Source organism: Typopeltis vanoorti, chromosome 4 (genome assembly GCF_054136105.1).
Source record: "Typopeltis vanoorti isolate ZY-2024b chromosome 4, IOZ_Tvanoo_1.0, whole genome shotgun sequence".
In the NCBI taxonomy this organism is placed as follows: Eukaryota; Metazoa; Arthropoda; class Arachnida; order Uropygi; family Thelyphonidae; genus Typopeltis; species Typopeltis vanoorti.
In genome coordinates, this window is record NC_143552.1 from 67,553,915 (window position 1) to 67,571,215 (window position 17,301).

At 33.0% G+C, this 17,301-nt stretch overlaps 1 protein-coding gene across 1 annotated transcript in view; it reads left to right on the forward strand.

Moving 5' to 3' along the window:
- The window catches only part of LOC150107379 (reticulocalbin-2), an 86,934-nt gene that overhangs the window by 16,421 nt on the left and 53,212 nt on the right, over positions 1-17,301 (forward strand). The window contains exon 3 of the mRNA XM_090391241.1: positions 12,590-12,746. Within this exon, the coding sequence (XP_090247367.1) occupies positions 12,590-12,746 (157 nt within the window). The remainder of the gene's footprint in view (positions 1-12,589; positions 12,747-17,301) is intronic.

Consider the following 17,301-nt stretch of genomic DNA (forward strand, 5'->3'; position numbering starts at 1 on the left):
AGTACATCCTCAGTGTAAACAAACAGTTAAAGGAATTTACATCAATCTTCCTGTATTTCCTTCAATTCTAACTTGTCTTATAACATAAATATAAACTATGTATTGCTCTGTATAATGTTCCATTTATCCCATATAATTGTAGTGTTTTAATAGTTTTTCTCTGTGCACCTTGTCACATGCCTTTTCCAGATCTAGAAAATCTAAGTAAAGATCTTATCATATTTCCATGATTTTACAACTATAGTTGTAAAGTGAAAATCTGATCTTGACAACCTCTGTTTGGCCTGAACCCAGCTATTTCTTTTCCACAATTTTACTCAACCTCTTTTCAAGTATGATGGGTACTATGAGAGCTCTACTCCAATCATTGGGAATTTGACATTCTGACCAGGTCCTCTGAATTAACAATGTAGCCACTGCAAAACTTTTATAACTCCATACTTAAGCATTTCTGGTCAAATATCATCTACTCCAGCTATCTTTATAACATTTCAGGATTTTGAAGGCTTTTTTTAATACCTCAAGTATTGATATATATATACTCCTTTTTGCATTCTTGAAAATTTTCTAGTATGGTTCTGTCACTGCTTGGTTCATTTAACAGTTCTTTCAAAAGTAATTACTCCACACTTCTAGGATATCCTTATCTTCACTTTTCATGTCACTTTTATCATCTTTGATTCCTTTTACAGTATTCTTTCCTCCATTTCAAAGCTTATTCAGAGCATTTTGCTACCTTCCTGATATGTATTTTCTATATTCTTACCAATCTTCCCTTGACTTTTGTTTAGCCACTTTTACACACAGCTTAGCTCTCTTATGTTTTTCTTTGTATTCTTTCAAGGCATCTGCTGACTTATTTGCTAGGAACTTTTGATATGCTTTCTTCTTTTCCAGGACTGCTTTTTTAACTTCTTTTGTCCACCATGGTGTTCTTATTTTTCTACCCTTGCAGACAACTTCATCACATACCTCTAGCTGAATCAATCAATGTCTTCTTCTGAGTTTGCCACCGAGACTCCAAGATTTACTTCTTGTTTTCAATTTGTTTCATTTTTTTCTTCAATAATATTTGTATAGTTGAGTCCACAATTTTCTTTAAAAGCTGCTCAACTTTAATTATTTTAGCTGCTTGGTACTAAGCAGTCTGTTATTAAATTTTTTATTTTCTTATTTCCTATTATTGGTTATGTAATCAGTTATAGATTTAAGGCCTCATGCTTCTCATCAAATAGTTAGCTGTCTTTGTGTACTTCTCAATATAAAGAAAGAGGCTATTTTCAAAGTATGGAAAGGGGCAGAGTTAGTTAATCATAACCCATTCTTATTTTGATATAGCTTCTCATTATTTTTCTTACAGTTTTTATTGGGTTGTTACCTATGGAAAGGTAAAAAAACACACTAAAAAAAGCTTTATTAAAAATAGCACAAATATTTTATACTGAAATTAACATTACACCATCAGTGTGTAGAACAACTAGCAATTCAAAGAGATGGGAATACAAAGTAAACAGATTAGGCAATTAAATAAGCTCCTTGATGAAGTTGTTAGCTAGGATGAAAAGACTTGGAAGAAATTATTCACTTATTTATAGAGTTTTTCCAAAAATCCACAATGAACACTGTCTTATAAGACCCATTGGGAACTGTGTTGACTGTCCCACATATAGAATTGAAAAGTTTTTTTCTTGTCTATCATCATCAAATTCTTGATATGTACCTTCAGGGGGAATATACAGGATATATTAAGATTAATCATTTCTCTCATATCCCCTCTCCTCTGTTTGTCAACTAAACTATAACCCTCAGTCTATCCTCATCGGGAACATACCACAGACCTGTCACCAGCTTGATCACTTTTCTCTGAATTCTCTCCACCACCTCCCAATCCCCAAGAAATGCTTGTGACCAAATCTGTGCACAGTAGTCAACATGTGGCCTTATGAAGAGGGATAATAACCTCCCTCTCTTTACTTGTCAATGTACTCTACAGCATCCAAGTAATCCTCTGAGCTTTTTGCCAACTCTTGCAAAATCTCTGTCCATCATCACACCTAGATCCCTAGCGTCATCAATTTCCTGTAAACTAGTACCATCAGTATGATACAAATTGTGTAATCTTTTCATCCTGAATTGCATTACCTTACATTTCAACATTGAATTGGAACCATTGTCCTTTGCCCACACTGCCAATTTATTTAAATCATCTTGTAAGATAACTACATCACCTTTGTCAACTATTGCCATCCCTAGTTTTGCATCATCGGCAAACAACTGAATCCCCTGTTCAAATTTTCTACTATATCATTAATATACAAAATAAAGAGGACCACTAGTACAAAATAAATTTGTACTAGTGGTCCTAGTACAAAGCCTTGGGGGCACTCCAATAGTCACCCTCATTTACCTCGATTCCACTCCATCATACACCACCCTCTGATATCTGTATCACCCCCCCCCTCCCGATCCATGTCACCAGCCTCATATCTATTACTATTTGTTCCAACTTTTGTAATAATTTTCCATGCAGCATTCTATCAAAGGCCTTTGCAAAGTCCGGCATTATTAAGGTGTAGCCATTTCCTTTAACCAGTTCTGTCACCTTATTATAAAACTGTGAATAAATTACTGAGGCAGGACCTATCTTTTACAAAGCCATGCTGGCCCATATAAAGTATGATATTCCTATCCATCCATTCCTGAATTTTACTTTTAACCAATTATAGGAATATCATACTTTATAGGGGACAGCATGGCTTTATAATTTGGCCTGTAATTTGTTATTTCTATATTGTAGCCACCTTTATATAATGAAACTATCTCACCCTCTTTCCACTCCCTTATAACTTTGCCAGAGCTGAGACTTAGATTAAACAACTTTGTTAGAGATACTGCCAGTTCTGTTATTCTCGTATTCTCACATTTTCATAGCACATGAGCAGACATACCGCCCAAGCCTACTGCTGTATTCACATTGATTTCAATATATTGAGTACTTTCTGTTCATCTACCTCAATGTTCACATCAGTCTCTGTCACTTCAGTAACTGCAAAGTCACCATCTGGATGATATGCCCTAGCAGAGTGATCACTTATTAACTGAACTATTTCTTCTGCTTCTGTTATTTTCCAACTATATCAGCACTGAGTAAAGTTATCTTTCCATAATCATTCTTTCTCTTACTTGCTACATAGCGATAAAACTTTTTCAGCTTTACTTTGGTCTACTTAACTAATTTCTCTTGAAATCTGATTAAGCCTTCCTTACCATACTAGTTACTCTTTTTATTAATAAATAAATTTACATATTAAAAAATTGCTTTATTAAAAATATTTCATCCTCACCATGAACCAATAATAAAAGTTTCGTATCAATAGCCAATCAAGCGCAAACGAATATCGGCGTTAGATCACAGTGCATTTGTTTCGTGTAACGATAATTGAAAAAATTAATTCTTTTCATATTTTCAACAGTGACACTCATCATAATTCAGCATTGTATCCATAATAAATAAATAAATATATGTTATTTTAACAAAATAAAATAAGATTTACAAAAAAGAGTTCACCACGAACACGCACCAATAATAAACGTTTCATATCTCACAGAAATAACGTGTGCAAGCTTATGATACGCTGCCCAAGCGGCAGTGTATCTAATGACATAACGTGCAATGAGAAGCGCAAACGAATATCGGTGTTAGATCGCAGTGCATTTGTTTTATGTAACGATAATTGAAAAAATATAATTCTTTTCACATTTTCAACAGTGACACTTGTCATAATTCAGCCTTGTATCTATAATAAATAAATAATTATATGTTATTTTAACAAAATAAAATAAGATTTGCAAAAAATAGTTCACCACGAACACGCACCAATAATAAACGTTTCATATCTCACAGAAATGATGCGTGCAAGCTTATGATATACTGCCCAAGCAGCAGTGTATCTAATGACGTAGCGTGCAATGACAAGCGCAAACGAATATCAGTGTTAGATCACAGTGCATTTTTTTTGTAATCTAAAGCATTAATCGAATAATTCCAATTATTAGCTATTCAATCAAAACATAAGTGTAACCTTTAATATGTTGTATTGAATTTATATAATGTTGTAAGCATTGTTATTATTTATAAACACAGAAAAATTTAATTTTTTCCTTGGGGGTGCTGCAGTGTGTCGCAGTGCTTATGTACGAGCCACCACTACAATGAGACTTATTTGTGCCTATGGTCCCACAGAAGGTTCTACTAAGGTAGAAGTGGAGGGATTTTTTGAGGCTTTAGAGCAGTGGTTCTCAAACTTTTTTGTCTGGTGGCACACTAAAATCAATAAATAAATTTCACGGCACCCCTAGTATTATTTGCTTTTTATAGAGAGTAAAGTGCCAATTAATTGATTCTGAAGGAAAGTGTGTTTAAAAGAAAACAGATTTTATTTAAACTAAATTGGTTTATTTTCAAACAACCCAAAAACATACAAAACAAAAGCTATTATAAAGGTTCAGATAATAAAATATGAACTTAATGTGAAATATATGCCTGGTGTTGTTTGCATATTTCTTTGATATTAGGCCTTGTTTTTGAGAGACATATTCTCATCTCATTTTCAAGGGCCTTTAATCTTTCTCTCTTCTTTGTTTTAATATTTATGAGTGCAGAAAAACCCAGTTCACACAAATAAGATGTAGAAAATTGCAATAAGATGTTAAGTGCTTTGAATCCTATATTAGGGTACTCCTTCATAGTTGTTATCCAAAATGAATTCAGACACATTTCTAAATGCTTCAATCTCAACATACGATTGTTACTTATATCAATTAGTTCTTCGGCTTCTATAAGACTTAACTCACTCATTACTGATGTTGACTCTACAAATGGATTTCGAATCCAATTGTATAAATTGACTGAAATGTCTGGAAAATAATGGTCAATTTTTTCTTCTAACGATGTTAAATGACTGTAAATAAGTAAATAAATGAATGCATATATAAATGTAAATAAATGACTGCAGATCAGTGTTCTTACATTTTCTGGAGGCAACTTTAAGGAACATTTCTACATTGTTGGTGCTTAATTTTATCTTCCACATTTTTATTTTATCTTTAAAAGCTTTAATTTTATCTGTAGATGTCAAAATATTCTCATTTCTTCCTTGCATGTTGGAGTTCAGCTTGTTCACATAATCGAATATATCTGTTAAATAGGCTAGATTGGAACACCAAAAATACAAGTAGACATTTCTTGATCATCAGAATCTTCACTTCTTCTTTTTTTAAAGGAAAAAATTATTCATGATTTTGAAGGGCATATGTAACTTTAATATTTTATTTTAAAATTTATTTCAAGTAAATAATTTTTTTTCCGGATGGAAAAAGGAAAAACATTTGTTTACGATGTCTCTCATTATAGTTGGAATATATAACAATAAGAAAAACCTCTACTCACTGAATTTAACGACTTTAATATCGTACTTCGTTTATTCTCACCGATGACAAAAGACTCATGATTTTTGTTTAGGGGAAATGATCATGTATAATACTTGTCACACTGAACAGAGAAATACTAAACAGACAGCAGGACAACTAACCATTCATTAGTTCATTTTCCCCAGTATATATGTGCCGTCACATATCTAGTTACTACGACACGCGGTGATCTAATGAAATCCCAGGATATAATATAAGAGTGATACAAAAAATGATAATTTTTATATACGCTTCATCCATTAAAATCAAAATATATAATTTTTTTGTTTTTGATTTAGTTATTTGTGGCAATTGAATATTTTGCTTTTTTCAAATAAATGATTCAAAATTTCGCAGCACTCTTGTGGCATACTTGCAGCACCCAGTTTGAGAACCACTGCTTTAGAGGAAGCAACTGACACAATGAAAAAGGAAAAGTTGGTCCTTGTTGGGGATCTAAATAGCAGAGTAAAAAATGATTGTAAGACATACAAAAATATTTTTGAAAAGTTTGGAGAAAAGAGCAAAGCTAATAATAATGTCAAATACCAGTTGGATTTCTGCTCAGGACATGGACTGGTTATTACTAACACAATGTTCCAACATAAAAATGTGCACAAATTCATTGACTATGTTATTTTTGATAGGGATGTTTTCTCCCTGGTGCAGGACACCAGAGTGTACAGAGGATTTGAAATTGGAAGTGATCACTATTTAGTCTTGAGCAGGATAAAATTGAATTTCACATTGAAAAGAATGACATGTAAGAAAGTTTTAAAGCGAATAAAAGTTGAGCAGCTCTCAGATGTGAACTGTAGACTAAAATACACAAAGATTATTGAAGAAAAAAATGAAAGAGTTTGAGAACAGGAACCAAACCTTGGAGATTTAGTGGCAAGCCTTGAAGAAAACCCTGATTGATTCAGCCAGAGAGGAATGTGGTGAGGTTGTTCTGCAAGGATAGAAAAATCAGAACTCCATGGTGGACACAGAAAGTTAAAGAGGCAGTGAAGGAAAAGAAGAAAGCATATCAAAAGTTCCTAGCAAATAAGTCAGCTTGTGCTCTTAGAGAATACAGAGACAAATCTAAGAAAGCTAAACACCATGTAAAACTAACTAAACAAAAGTCATGGGAAGACTTTGGCAAGAACATAGAAAATAAATATCAAGAAGGTGGCAAGTTATTCTGGAGGTTGTTGAAGAAGCTCAGAAATGGAGGAAAGAGTGCTGTAAAAGGAATTAGAAATGATATAGGTGATATGAAAACTGGATAAAAAGATATCCTTGAAGTATGGAGTAATTACTTTGAAAAACTGCTAAATGAAACAAGCAGTGACAGCACAATTATAAAAAAACACAAACGTGGAAAGGTAGCAGGAGTAGATGATATTCGACCAGAAATGCTCAAGTATGGAGGCATAAAAGTTGTCAGTGGCTGCACTGCATAGTTCAAAAGGCCTGGACAGAGGGATGAATTCCAGATGATTGGAGTAGAGCTCTTATAGTACCCATATATAAAAAGGGAAATAAAACAATGTGAGAATTACAGAGGCATTTCATTACTGAGTGTTCCTGGTGAGATATATGCAAGTATACTTGAGAAACGGTTGAGAAGGATTGGGGAAGAGAAGCTTGTTGAAGAACAAGCTGGATTCAGGCAAATATAGAGGCTGTCAGGATCAGATTTTCACTTTACGACAGATAGTTGAGAAATCATGGGAGTATAACAAGGATCTGGCAGGATCTTTATTATATTCCCTATTTATTATATGATAAGGATTTCTTTTTTAAGAAGTTTTGTAGATCTGGAAAAGGCATATGACAAGGTGTCGAGAGAGAGAGAGCTATTCCAAATGCTACAGTTATATGGTGTTAATGGGTCATTATATCAAGCAATACTTAGTCATTATTTGAGTTGTAAGTCAGCAGTTAGAATTAAAGAAGTACAGGAAGATGGTTTAATGTTAAATCTGGTGTCAGACAAGAATTTACATTATCCCCTCTCTTATTCATTATTTATATGGATCACATTATGAAGAAAAGTGGTAATAAACCTGATATCAAAATTGTAAGTTAATCTCATCTCTTTGCTTTATGCGGATGATGTTATACTTCTAAATAAATCCACTAAAAGTCTGCAAGATTCCCTGACTAAATTGAATAACTGTTGTAATAGATATGGTATGAAGGTTAATATTAAAAAGGCAAAGACAATGAAAATAGGCAGAAACATTGAAAATATCAATGCATTGTGAATGGAGAACTTATAGAACAAGTAAAACATTTCAGTTACTTAGGTGCAATTTTTAGTGAAGATGGCAAGTTAAATATGGAAATAGACAACAGAATCAAGGTGCAATTTTTAGTGAAGATGGCAAGTTAAATATGGAAATAGACAACAGAATCAACAAAGCTGGTATGATAGGAAGTCAACTGAATAAATTTATATGGAATAAGAGAGAAATTAGTCAAAACACTAAATGCTGTATACAAGACGGTATTTAAACCAATTTTGACATGGATCTGAGAGCCGGGTTAGAAGTAAAACACTTGACCAAAGACTAGAGACCACAGATATGAGAGTCCTGAGAAAGATTAGGGAGCATGAACAGATGGCAATATCATATTAAAAACAAGGATATTAGGAAAGAACTTGATATTGTCAGCATTCAGGAATGCATTAGCAGAGCTAATCTTAGGTGGTATGGTCACTTAAGCAAAATGGGAGAGGAAAGATTAGCAAAATAAGTGTTTTCTGCCATGTTGGCAGGAAAAAGACCCAGAGGAAGACCAAGATATAGGTGGATTGATACAGTAAAAAGTGCCTTAGAAGATAGAAATATAAGACCTGAGAATATTGGAGTCTTGACAGGTAACAGACTGATTTGGAGGAAAATTGTAGATAGGAAGTTAGTAATGATGTAAATTTTCCATGTAGTACTATCATATCCTGTACACCCCTTGAGGGTAAATGTCAGGAATTTGATGATGATGATTAAATTTACATTCTAATTGATATATAGGGATTAACAGATAATCATGCGCTCATTAAAAGACAGAATAATAAGGACCAAATCAAATTAGAAATGTAACAAATAATAAATTATTTTGGCAAGAAATAGTTTGTTGAAATCTTATTAAATTATTCATTTGATTCTGTATACTTCTTGAAGGTACATTACACGCTCGTGATAATAACATTAGATAATTAATTTCTTTTTCCTTTTTTAAGATGCAAATATATATTAACAGCTTATTGTTGTTACTTAATGTACTTTATTTGTCTTGATTTAAAATACCTTTCAGTTATCCTTTTAGAGTTCTGATTTGTTGGATTTTCAATTCTCTTACGTTTAAAGTCTCTGTATAGTTGTGTAGAAAAGAAATCTGCCTTCCTATAAATGAATATCTTCATAATGCAGTCATGAAGATGTCTCAAATTGCCTTTCATTTGGAAAGACTAGGTTTCAGTCCAGTTTAGGACTTAAGAAACTTTATGAAGCCTTTCCTACTAATGGTAAGACTGCTGGTCTCATTTGGATGTGGTAGGGTATTTTCATGTTGCAAGGCAAATTAATGAACACATACAATTAAGAGACAATTCCCTGGCCTCCTAGTTGTTTTGTGCCATCGTTTCAAATAATAACTAACCCATATGTTAATGACTGCATAAGTCATTAACAGATGAGTTGGTTGTTTATTATTAATGCTGGTGTATGTCATTGTTATTGCAGACTGACTAGCTTCATCCATCATAAGTTAATTTTCTTTTTCTGTTTTTGCCTTTCATCGAATAGATTATTAGTTTCAAGATAATGGTAATGTTTCAGGAATTTTACTACATCTGGAAGAAAAGCAAAATGTTTGCAGAGATTTCACCTGTAGTTTTTTTCACCCTTCTGTTATTTTTTTCTGATTGAAAATATTTGTACTTATGTTTTAATATTTTCATTTCAAATTTTATCAGCTTTGCTATATCCCTTAGAAATTAATTCCTTATTTTTAGGAATATCATTAGTGTTATTTGTATCATATGGTTCTTATTTTCATTTTTGGTCATGTTTTGCTCTGTAGTAATGTGCGCACTACTGCTTTGTAAAATATGAATTTCATTTTGAAGGACTGTATCATAATACTTATTGAGAATCAGTTGGTTAGTTGTAATCTCTTGAATTTATCTAACAGGAGTGGAGAGAATATTTAATTGAAGTTTTAAAGTTAGTTCAAGGAATATATAAGATGGGAGTTTATTGCACTAGGCTCTACTAGAGGGCATAATAAAAAAAAAATAGTGAAGAAGAAAGTTAGAACCAACTGTTGTGTATTTGTGTATAAACAAATAAATTCATAATAAAAATTTTAAAAAAATAAATGAGGGGGAAAAGCTTAATTCTTCTTAGTGAATATACACAAGCCAGTACATTGGTAGTAAATTTGATTATGGGTTTGGTCACAGTGATGATTATTTGCTTTATGATTCACCTGCAGTTCATGTTTTTTGTGCATTGAATCAGTCAACCTTGGAGTCATTTTCTTCTGTATTTGTTCTATTTCCTTTAAGCTCCTTTCAGACATAAAACATTTGCCACTCTCTAGTTGACTTAATAATTATTTTCTCCCTGGCTTTTTTTTAGTCTTATTGTTCTGAAAAAAATGTCAAGAATTCATTTGTTAATCAGTTTGATGTTTAATTGGGATTTTCTTTTGAATATTGCAAAATTTATTTTTAAGTCATAACGTTCACTTATTTGATGTAAAAAACTTTATCAAATAAACAAAGATATTTTTTTGAGGTTTGCATTTGTTTCTTTGAGCAAATATCATCAGCAAACACTTATTTCTTGGGTATCCACTCCCTTCAGGACTTAGATAGTTCAGCTGGTTAGTTGAAAGAAATTGATAGTTGAAATTATTAACAAAAACGAATGGCTGCATTCTAATGAATTCAGTAATAATGTGAAACCATGAATCCATTGATTTAACATTATTACTGAATAAGATATAACTATAACTTACTATTAAGAGCACTTGTTATAAATTTCATTTGAAGAGATTTCAGAATATGGAACATTACACAGATTTCTAGCCTAATGAAAATTAATGTGGTTATATGGAATTTAAAGTTTTTTAATAGATGGAGGGAACACAATACACAAAGGGTTATGATGCTGATAATGCCTTGGACTTATAATGAAGTTAAGGTCTCTTTACAAGTTTTAAACTTACACTTGATGAGCTGGATTTTAAATCTCTCTGCCATAGTATTTCTGTATGTCTGAGATTTGTTCTCTGCTCACATATTTGAAACCAGAAGAAGCCATTTCTTCATTGAGAACTGTTTTCTTCTGGTTTTAGTTCTAGCTTTCAATTTTCTTGCCTGATTTGTTAAATTCCTCCTTATTTTTATTATTATTATTATTTCTTTATAGCACCTTCTGTACAACCATAAACACAGATTGGTCAGATTGTCTAGTATAGTTTCTCATTCTATTTGCACATTTCAAGAATTTAATGCAAATACTATTCATACTTAATATGAAGTTGTTTTTTTCTTTCTTCCTCTTTCTAGTGCCTGAATAAATTAAGAAGATTTCATTTGTTTTGATCTTTATATTGATAACACCAATTATGGCAATATGATATTTTCATCATGTACCTTTTTTTCTTCTTTCCTGTTAATGTTTTATGTGAATCTCATCCACAGAAGGTTATATGTTATGCACCTCTGGTATGTTAGCACCTTGAGCTAAGGATTAGATAAACCAGAAACTCTGCTTAAAAAAAAAAAAAAATTTCCAAATACAAAACTTTTTTTTTTCAGGTTTCCAATTAGCAGAGTGGTAGACTTATTCTAGACAATGAAATTCATCTGCCACTTAAAGATATCGTGGACATGTGAATAATATCTGCTTGGCCAGCCAGGTTAGCATTATTTACTCAGAGCTTCCATTTTATGTATCATTAAGGTTGTTTCCATAGATATCTTGTCACCATTCATATTCCTAAAATAAAATGATAGGTGGAGAATTCTGAATATAATTTGGTTGGCTAAGTGGTAAATTATCACCCTATCCCTTTTCGTTTGGTAATCAGTTTTTAACTAACAGTTCATTTCATTGATGGTAATAATTGGACTCTTGAATCAGTCCCAAATTTTCTCTTCATTGCTCATACATTTCGTGAAAGTTTTTTACAATCCAAGTGTTTTAAGTAAAAATTAATTTATATGATCATAAAATAAAATTGAAATTTTTACTTTGGTTATCATGAATATTTCTTTCAATATAAAAGGATATTTTGCCTGTATGATGAACATGCATTTATTTTACCAAATAAAATATTTATTATAGTTTGTACTTACTGTCGTTGAGACATTGGTGATTTAAGAGTATGTAATTGTTGTCTGTTTCCTTGGGGTGGGGGATTAATGTTTAAGGATCTTTAGTTGTGCTTTCTTTTTTTATATATAACTTTCAATTTCTATTTATAACTTCAGTTAAAACAACAGATATAATAATATTTTAAATAAAGCAGCGTAATTCATATTGTTGCATCTGTTATTTTTTTTTATGTTGATCCCATACATAAGAAGTCAAAAGACCAATAAGTACATCAGTACTCTGTGTGTATGAGAGAGAGAGAGAGAGATGGAGGTTGAAGTGAATCTCTAAGAGAAGGATTATCTATGAGCTTAATTGCTCATCTCTGGACATCATCAATGATTTTAAGGGAAGTTTTAATACATGTTTGTGGTCTAAGCATGGATGGATTTGGGATTTGTATATAGTTAAGAGTTGGTTGAGTGCACAATAGCTTTTTGAAGAAAAGAGAATGCCTATTATTATTATTATTATTATTTTTTTATTTATTTATTTTTTTTTTTGGATGCTGAGGAGGCTATTGATGGATTGTTACTGTCCAAGCAGAGACCTTATCTTGCCTGATGATTTGTGTATTAAAATTTGATTTACACACCAAATATTTCTATAATAAATCTTCAATAATTAAAAATATCTAAACTGCATGAGATATTTTTAATTATCAAAAGTAAGTATAATTGCACTGAATATTTTTTCTGATTGTTGCTCATCTGTCAAAACTTTATATCCAAAATTATTAGTATGCTTACTGAGGAAGAAGCTCTGGATCAAATGGAGGATGAGGATGGAAATGAAGATAGTAAAGTGACATGGGAAGAGCATGTAGCTGAAACATATGGTATATATGATGATGATGACCTTTTGCCTGATCCTAATGAAGCAGCAGAAGAACAAAAGGTAATAAATATAAGTATTTCTGAAATTATTGCATCTTCCATTAGAAGGAAAAAATATAATTCAAATAAGAATAATATTTCCATCTTTAGATATAATTAAATTTTTTATTATTAATATACTGAGTGACTTTAATTAGTAAGTAACAATAATAATGGCAATAGAAACAATAATTATTGTATTGTATTTTTATTCATATTGAAGACTATTGAATTTGGAGCAATCTCATACACCCAAATTTGTTGAGGTTTGGAAAGTTTTTTAGAGCTGAGGCTGATTCTATGAACAATCTTTCATATATAAACTTGCTACGGTGTATTAACGTGGCTTTCTTCCAACGTATTCTGTGGTGGGTATCCAGAGCATGGTCTGCAAGCCTAGAGTGGCTGTACAGGTGAAACCGGATGTAGTCTTTGTGTTACCAGTACAGCCACTATGGGCTTGCAGACCATGCTCTGGATACCTACCACAGAATACGTTGGAAGAAAGCCAAGTTAATACACCACAGCAAGTTTAAATATGAAAGATTGTTCATAGAATTAGCCTCAGCTCTAAAAAACTTTCCAAACCTCAACAAATTTGGGTGCATGAGATTGTCCAAATTTGGGAAGCCTACATCATGAGAACATCAGCCCAATAGCCAAGACAACCAATATAGCCCACTAGGGGGAACCATTAGGACTCTAGGAACAACAGTAGTTTCTTTCTTCTGCCTCATTTGCTTTTTGTAGTGCCTGCATGCACGTGCCATAGTTGTATGTTCCCACGAAGATGGCAATGTGACATTGCCGAAATATCGAAGTATTTATTAAAGTTTCTTTTAATTAATATTCCAGTATACATTGTAAATTCCTTAAATAATTTAATAGTCATCGGAAACAGTTACCAGATATTGATGGAATAGTAGATGAACTCATTAAATATGATGGTAGCAAATTAAATAAAGAAATATTGACTGATACATTTAATATGGAAAAGTGAAAAAAATATATCAGAATGGAAATAATCATTAATCATGCCAATATACGAGGGTGATCTGAAAAGTTCTTGGCCTAATAATGAAAACACGAATCTATAATTTCAAAATTATTTCTATTTTTTCAACATAATTTCCCTTAAGACTAATACATTTATTCCAGCGATGTTCCAGCACCATTATCCCATCCCTGTAGTGGTTCTCAGTAAGATCTGAAAATACTCCTCTACAGCTGCAATCACCTCTTGATTTGAAGAAAAATGCTGACCAGCGAGGAAGAGTTTTGGTTTTGGGAAGAGATAGAAGTCAGATGGAGCCAAATCTGGGGAATAGGGTTCATAGTCCTGTTCTGTCAGGTGTCTTCTCTCTCCAGGAGATTGACTACCATGTGTCTCCACCATGTCCTATTCTGCGCCTCTGCTGCATTCCTCATATGAGAGATAGGTCCAGCCTTCTATATTTTTCATCCACTCCAGTCTTTGTCTTCCTCTCTTTCCCTCAACAGTTCCTTCGAGAAGTGTCCTTTGTAGGCAATTATGTCTCAGAATATGTCCAAAATATCTGACTTTTCTCTTTTTAATTTCTTTCATCACGCTCCTGTTGACACCTGCCATCTCTAGTACCTCTTCATTTGTCTTTTTTTCTTTCCATGATATGCTCATAATTCTTCGCAGCATCCACATTTCAAAGGCCTCCAGTTTTTTCACACTCAGATTGGAGAGTGTCCACGTCTCTACTCCATATAATAACGTAGACCATGTGTAGCATTTGGAGATTCTTAGTCTTGTTTTCAGATTTAATTCTCTAGATGTTAGTAGATTTTTCATACTGTTGAAAGTTGACCTTGCGATTTCAATCCTTTTTCTAATTTCATCTTCTGTCCTGCTATTCTCTGTGATCAAGTGTCCAAGGTATATGTATTTTTGCACTTGTTCTAATTTATTTCCTTTTATATCGATGCATATTTTTGGTATTTTCTTTTCTCTTGAAATTATCATGATTTTTGTCTTTTTAAAGTTGAAACTGAGGCCATACTGTTCTCTATACTTGATGGTTTCATCTATAAGAGTTTTGAGGTCATATTTGTTTTCAGCTAGAAGAACCGTGTCATCTGCATATCTTAGGTTATTAATATTTCTGCCCCCTACAGTGATCCCTTTGAGGTTACTAATTTTATTAAATATTTCTTCTGTGTATAGGTTAAAGAGAATCGGAGAAAAGACACAGCCTTGTCTCACACCTTTCTGAACTGGGAATTCTTCTGAGGTCTCTCTATTTATTCTCAAAGATGCAGTCTGTTCCCAGTAAAGATTAGTTAATAGCCTAATGTCTTTTTCATCCATGCCTATTTTGAAAGGATTTCAATTAATTGTTCATGTTGGACATTGTTGAATGCCTTTTTGTAATCTATGAAGCAGAGGTACACATCTTTTTGTTTTTCTAGATATCTTTCTATGATGGTTCTGACGTTGAAAATACTTTCTCTTGTACCTACATTTTCCTTGAAGCCACTTTGTGTATCATATATTTCTATGTTTATTTTTCTTTTATTTCTTTCAAGAATAACGTATAGGAGGACTTTTGATACTTGACTGATGAGGCTGATTGTCCTGAACTCTTTACATCTTGTAGCTTTTGTGTTTTTGGGAATTGGAATGAAAATTGAGTGATTAATATCTTTGGATAGAAATCCAGTCTCATATATTTTATTGCATAATTTTGTTAGAAATTTCAGTCCTCCATCATCGAGAGCCCTCAACCATTCTGCTAAGATGTTATCTATTCCTGTAGCTTTATGTGGTTTTAGTTTTCTGACGGCATTTTCAACTTCACAGAGTAAAATGGATGGTCCATCTAAATCAGTCTGTTCAGGAATGTCATTTCTTTGTTGTTCATATAATTTCCTTGTGTATTCAATCCATCTTTCCATGATTTCTTTTTTATCCATTAGAATATGGTCTCTTGAGTCTCTAATGACACTTGCATGGTTTGCTGTATTTGTCCTACTTGTCATTTCTCTGATCTTTTCATACATTTCTCTGCTTCTATGTTTTCTATCAAGATTTTCTGTATATATTTAATCCATTCCTCTTTGACTTTCCTGCATTCTTTTTTTATTTCCTTATTCATGCTTTTATATTCAGGTTTGTTCTTTAACTTTTTTCTTTGTTCAAATCAATGTCAGTATTTTTTTCATTCATCCAAGGTTTATTCCTTTTCCTTTTTAATTGTGGGAGTGTATTTTTGGCTGCTTCATTGATGCTATTCTTGAATGTTTGCCAGTTCGTGTTAATTTCATCAATTGGCGTTCTATTTTCTGTGTGAGTTGTGGTGTCAGACTTGTTAAGGGATTTTGTGAATTCTTTTATAAAGCAGTCTTTAACTTCTTGGTTGTTAAGTGAATCTGAATTATAAATTTCTCTTATGAATGGTTGGCATGGTATCTTAAGTTTTATTTTGATTTTTGCAATCACTGGATTGTGGTCCGATCCTATGTCTGCCCCAGTATATGTTTTTGTTTGTGTTATTGCATTTTGGAATCTTTTGCTTATTATTATATAGTTGATTTGGTTTCTATAGATGTCCCCAGGGCTTGTCCAGGTGTATAGTCTTCTGGGAGAATATTTCAACAGTGTGTTGGCAATTATTAGGTCATTGGTTTCATAGAATTGAATTAATCTTTCACCTCTTTCATTTCTGATTCCAAGTCCTTGGTTTCCCATGCAAAATGAGATTTTTTTCTGAGCCCACGTTTGCATTTAGGTCGCCCATCAGTATAATGGCATCATCTGACTTAGCACTGGAGATTGCAGTTTGGATGTCTTCATAAAATTGTTCCAACTCTTCATCTGGGTGATCTCGGGTTGGTGCATATGCTTGGATAATATACAGGTTGAATGGTTGTGCAGTTATTTTGGCTGTTATGATTCTGTCATTTATGGGCCAATATCCCTGTAGAGATTTTGCAATTCTATTACTTAGAACAAGCACTACTCCATTAAGGTGTAAGTCACTGCCAGAGTAGATTATAGTGTAATTTTTTCTTCTTATTATACCTGTATCTGTCCACCTCACTTCTAATTCCTGGAGTTGGTTATCTAATTTGCCTGCCTCGTAGAGTGTTCTGACATTCCATGTTACCATTTTCAAGAGATTGCTCCTAGTTTTCAGACAAGGGATATCTGAGAATATCCTCCTTGGAGGGTTTGGGATATTATCTTCATACACTACCTTAGTAGTTCTTGTCTAACAATTCCCAGTTTCAAGTTCTTCTTCCCTGTAGCTATAAGAGCTGATGGTTTCATGGTTGACAATGGATAAATATGTGGTGAGGCTCTGATCTCTTCCACGACTGCTGGCCACAAGTCCCTTAGATGTCAGGAGTGTGCCCTCGATGTGCCGCACATCTTGCTGTCATGCCCTTGATCAGTCAGTGTTGATTCTTCTGCCATCTTGGCCATTCCAGACTTTGTGCACATAAGGGGTGACATTCCCTATTTACAGCATTCTATATTGCTGATCCCTCACTTAGTTTAGTCCGCCAGCCAAGACTGGCATGTAGCCGCTGGTGTGCACTACCAA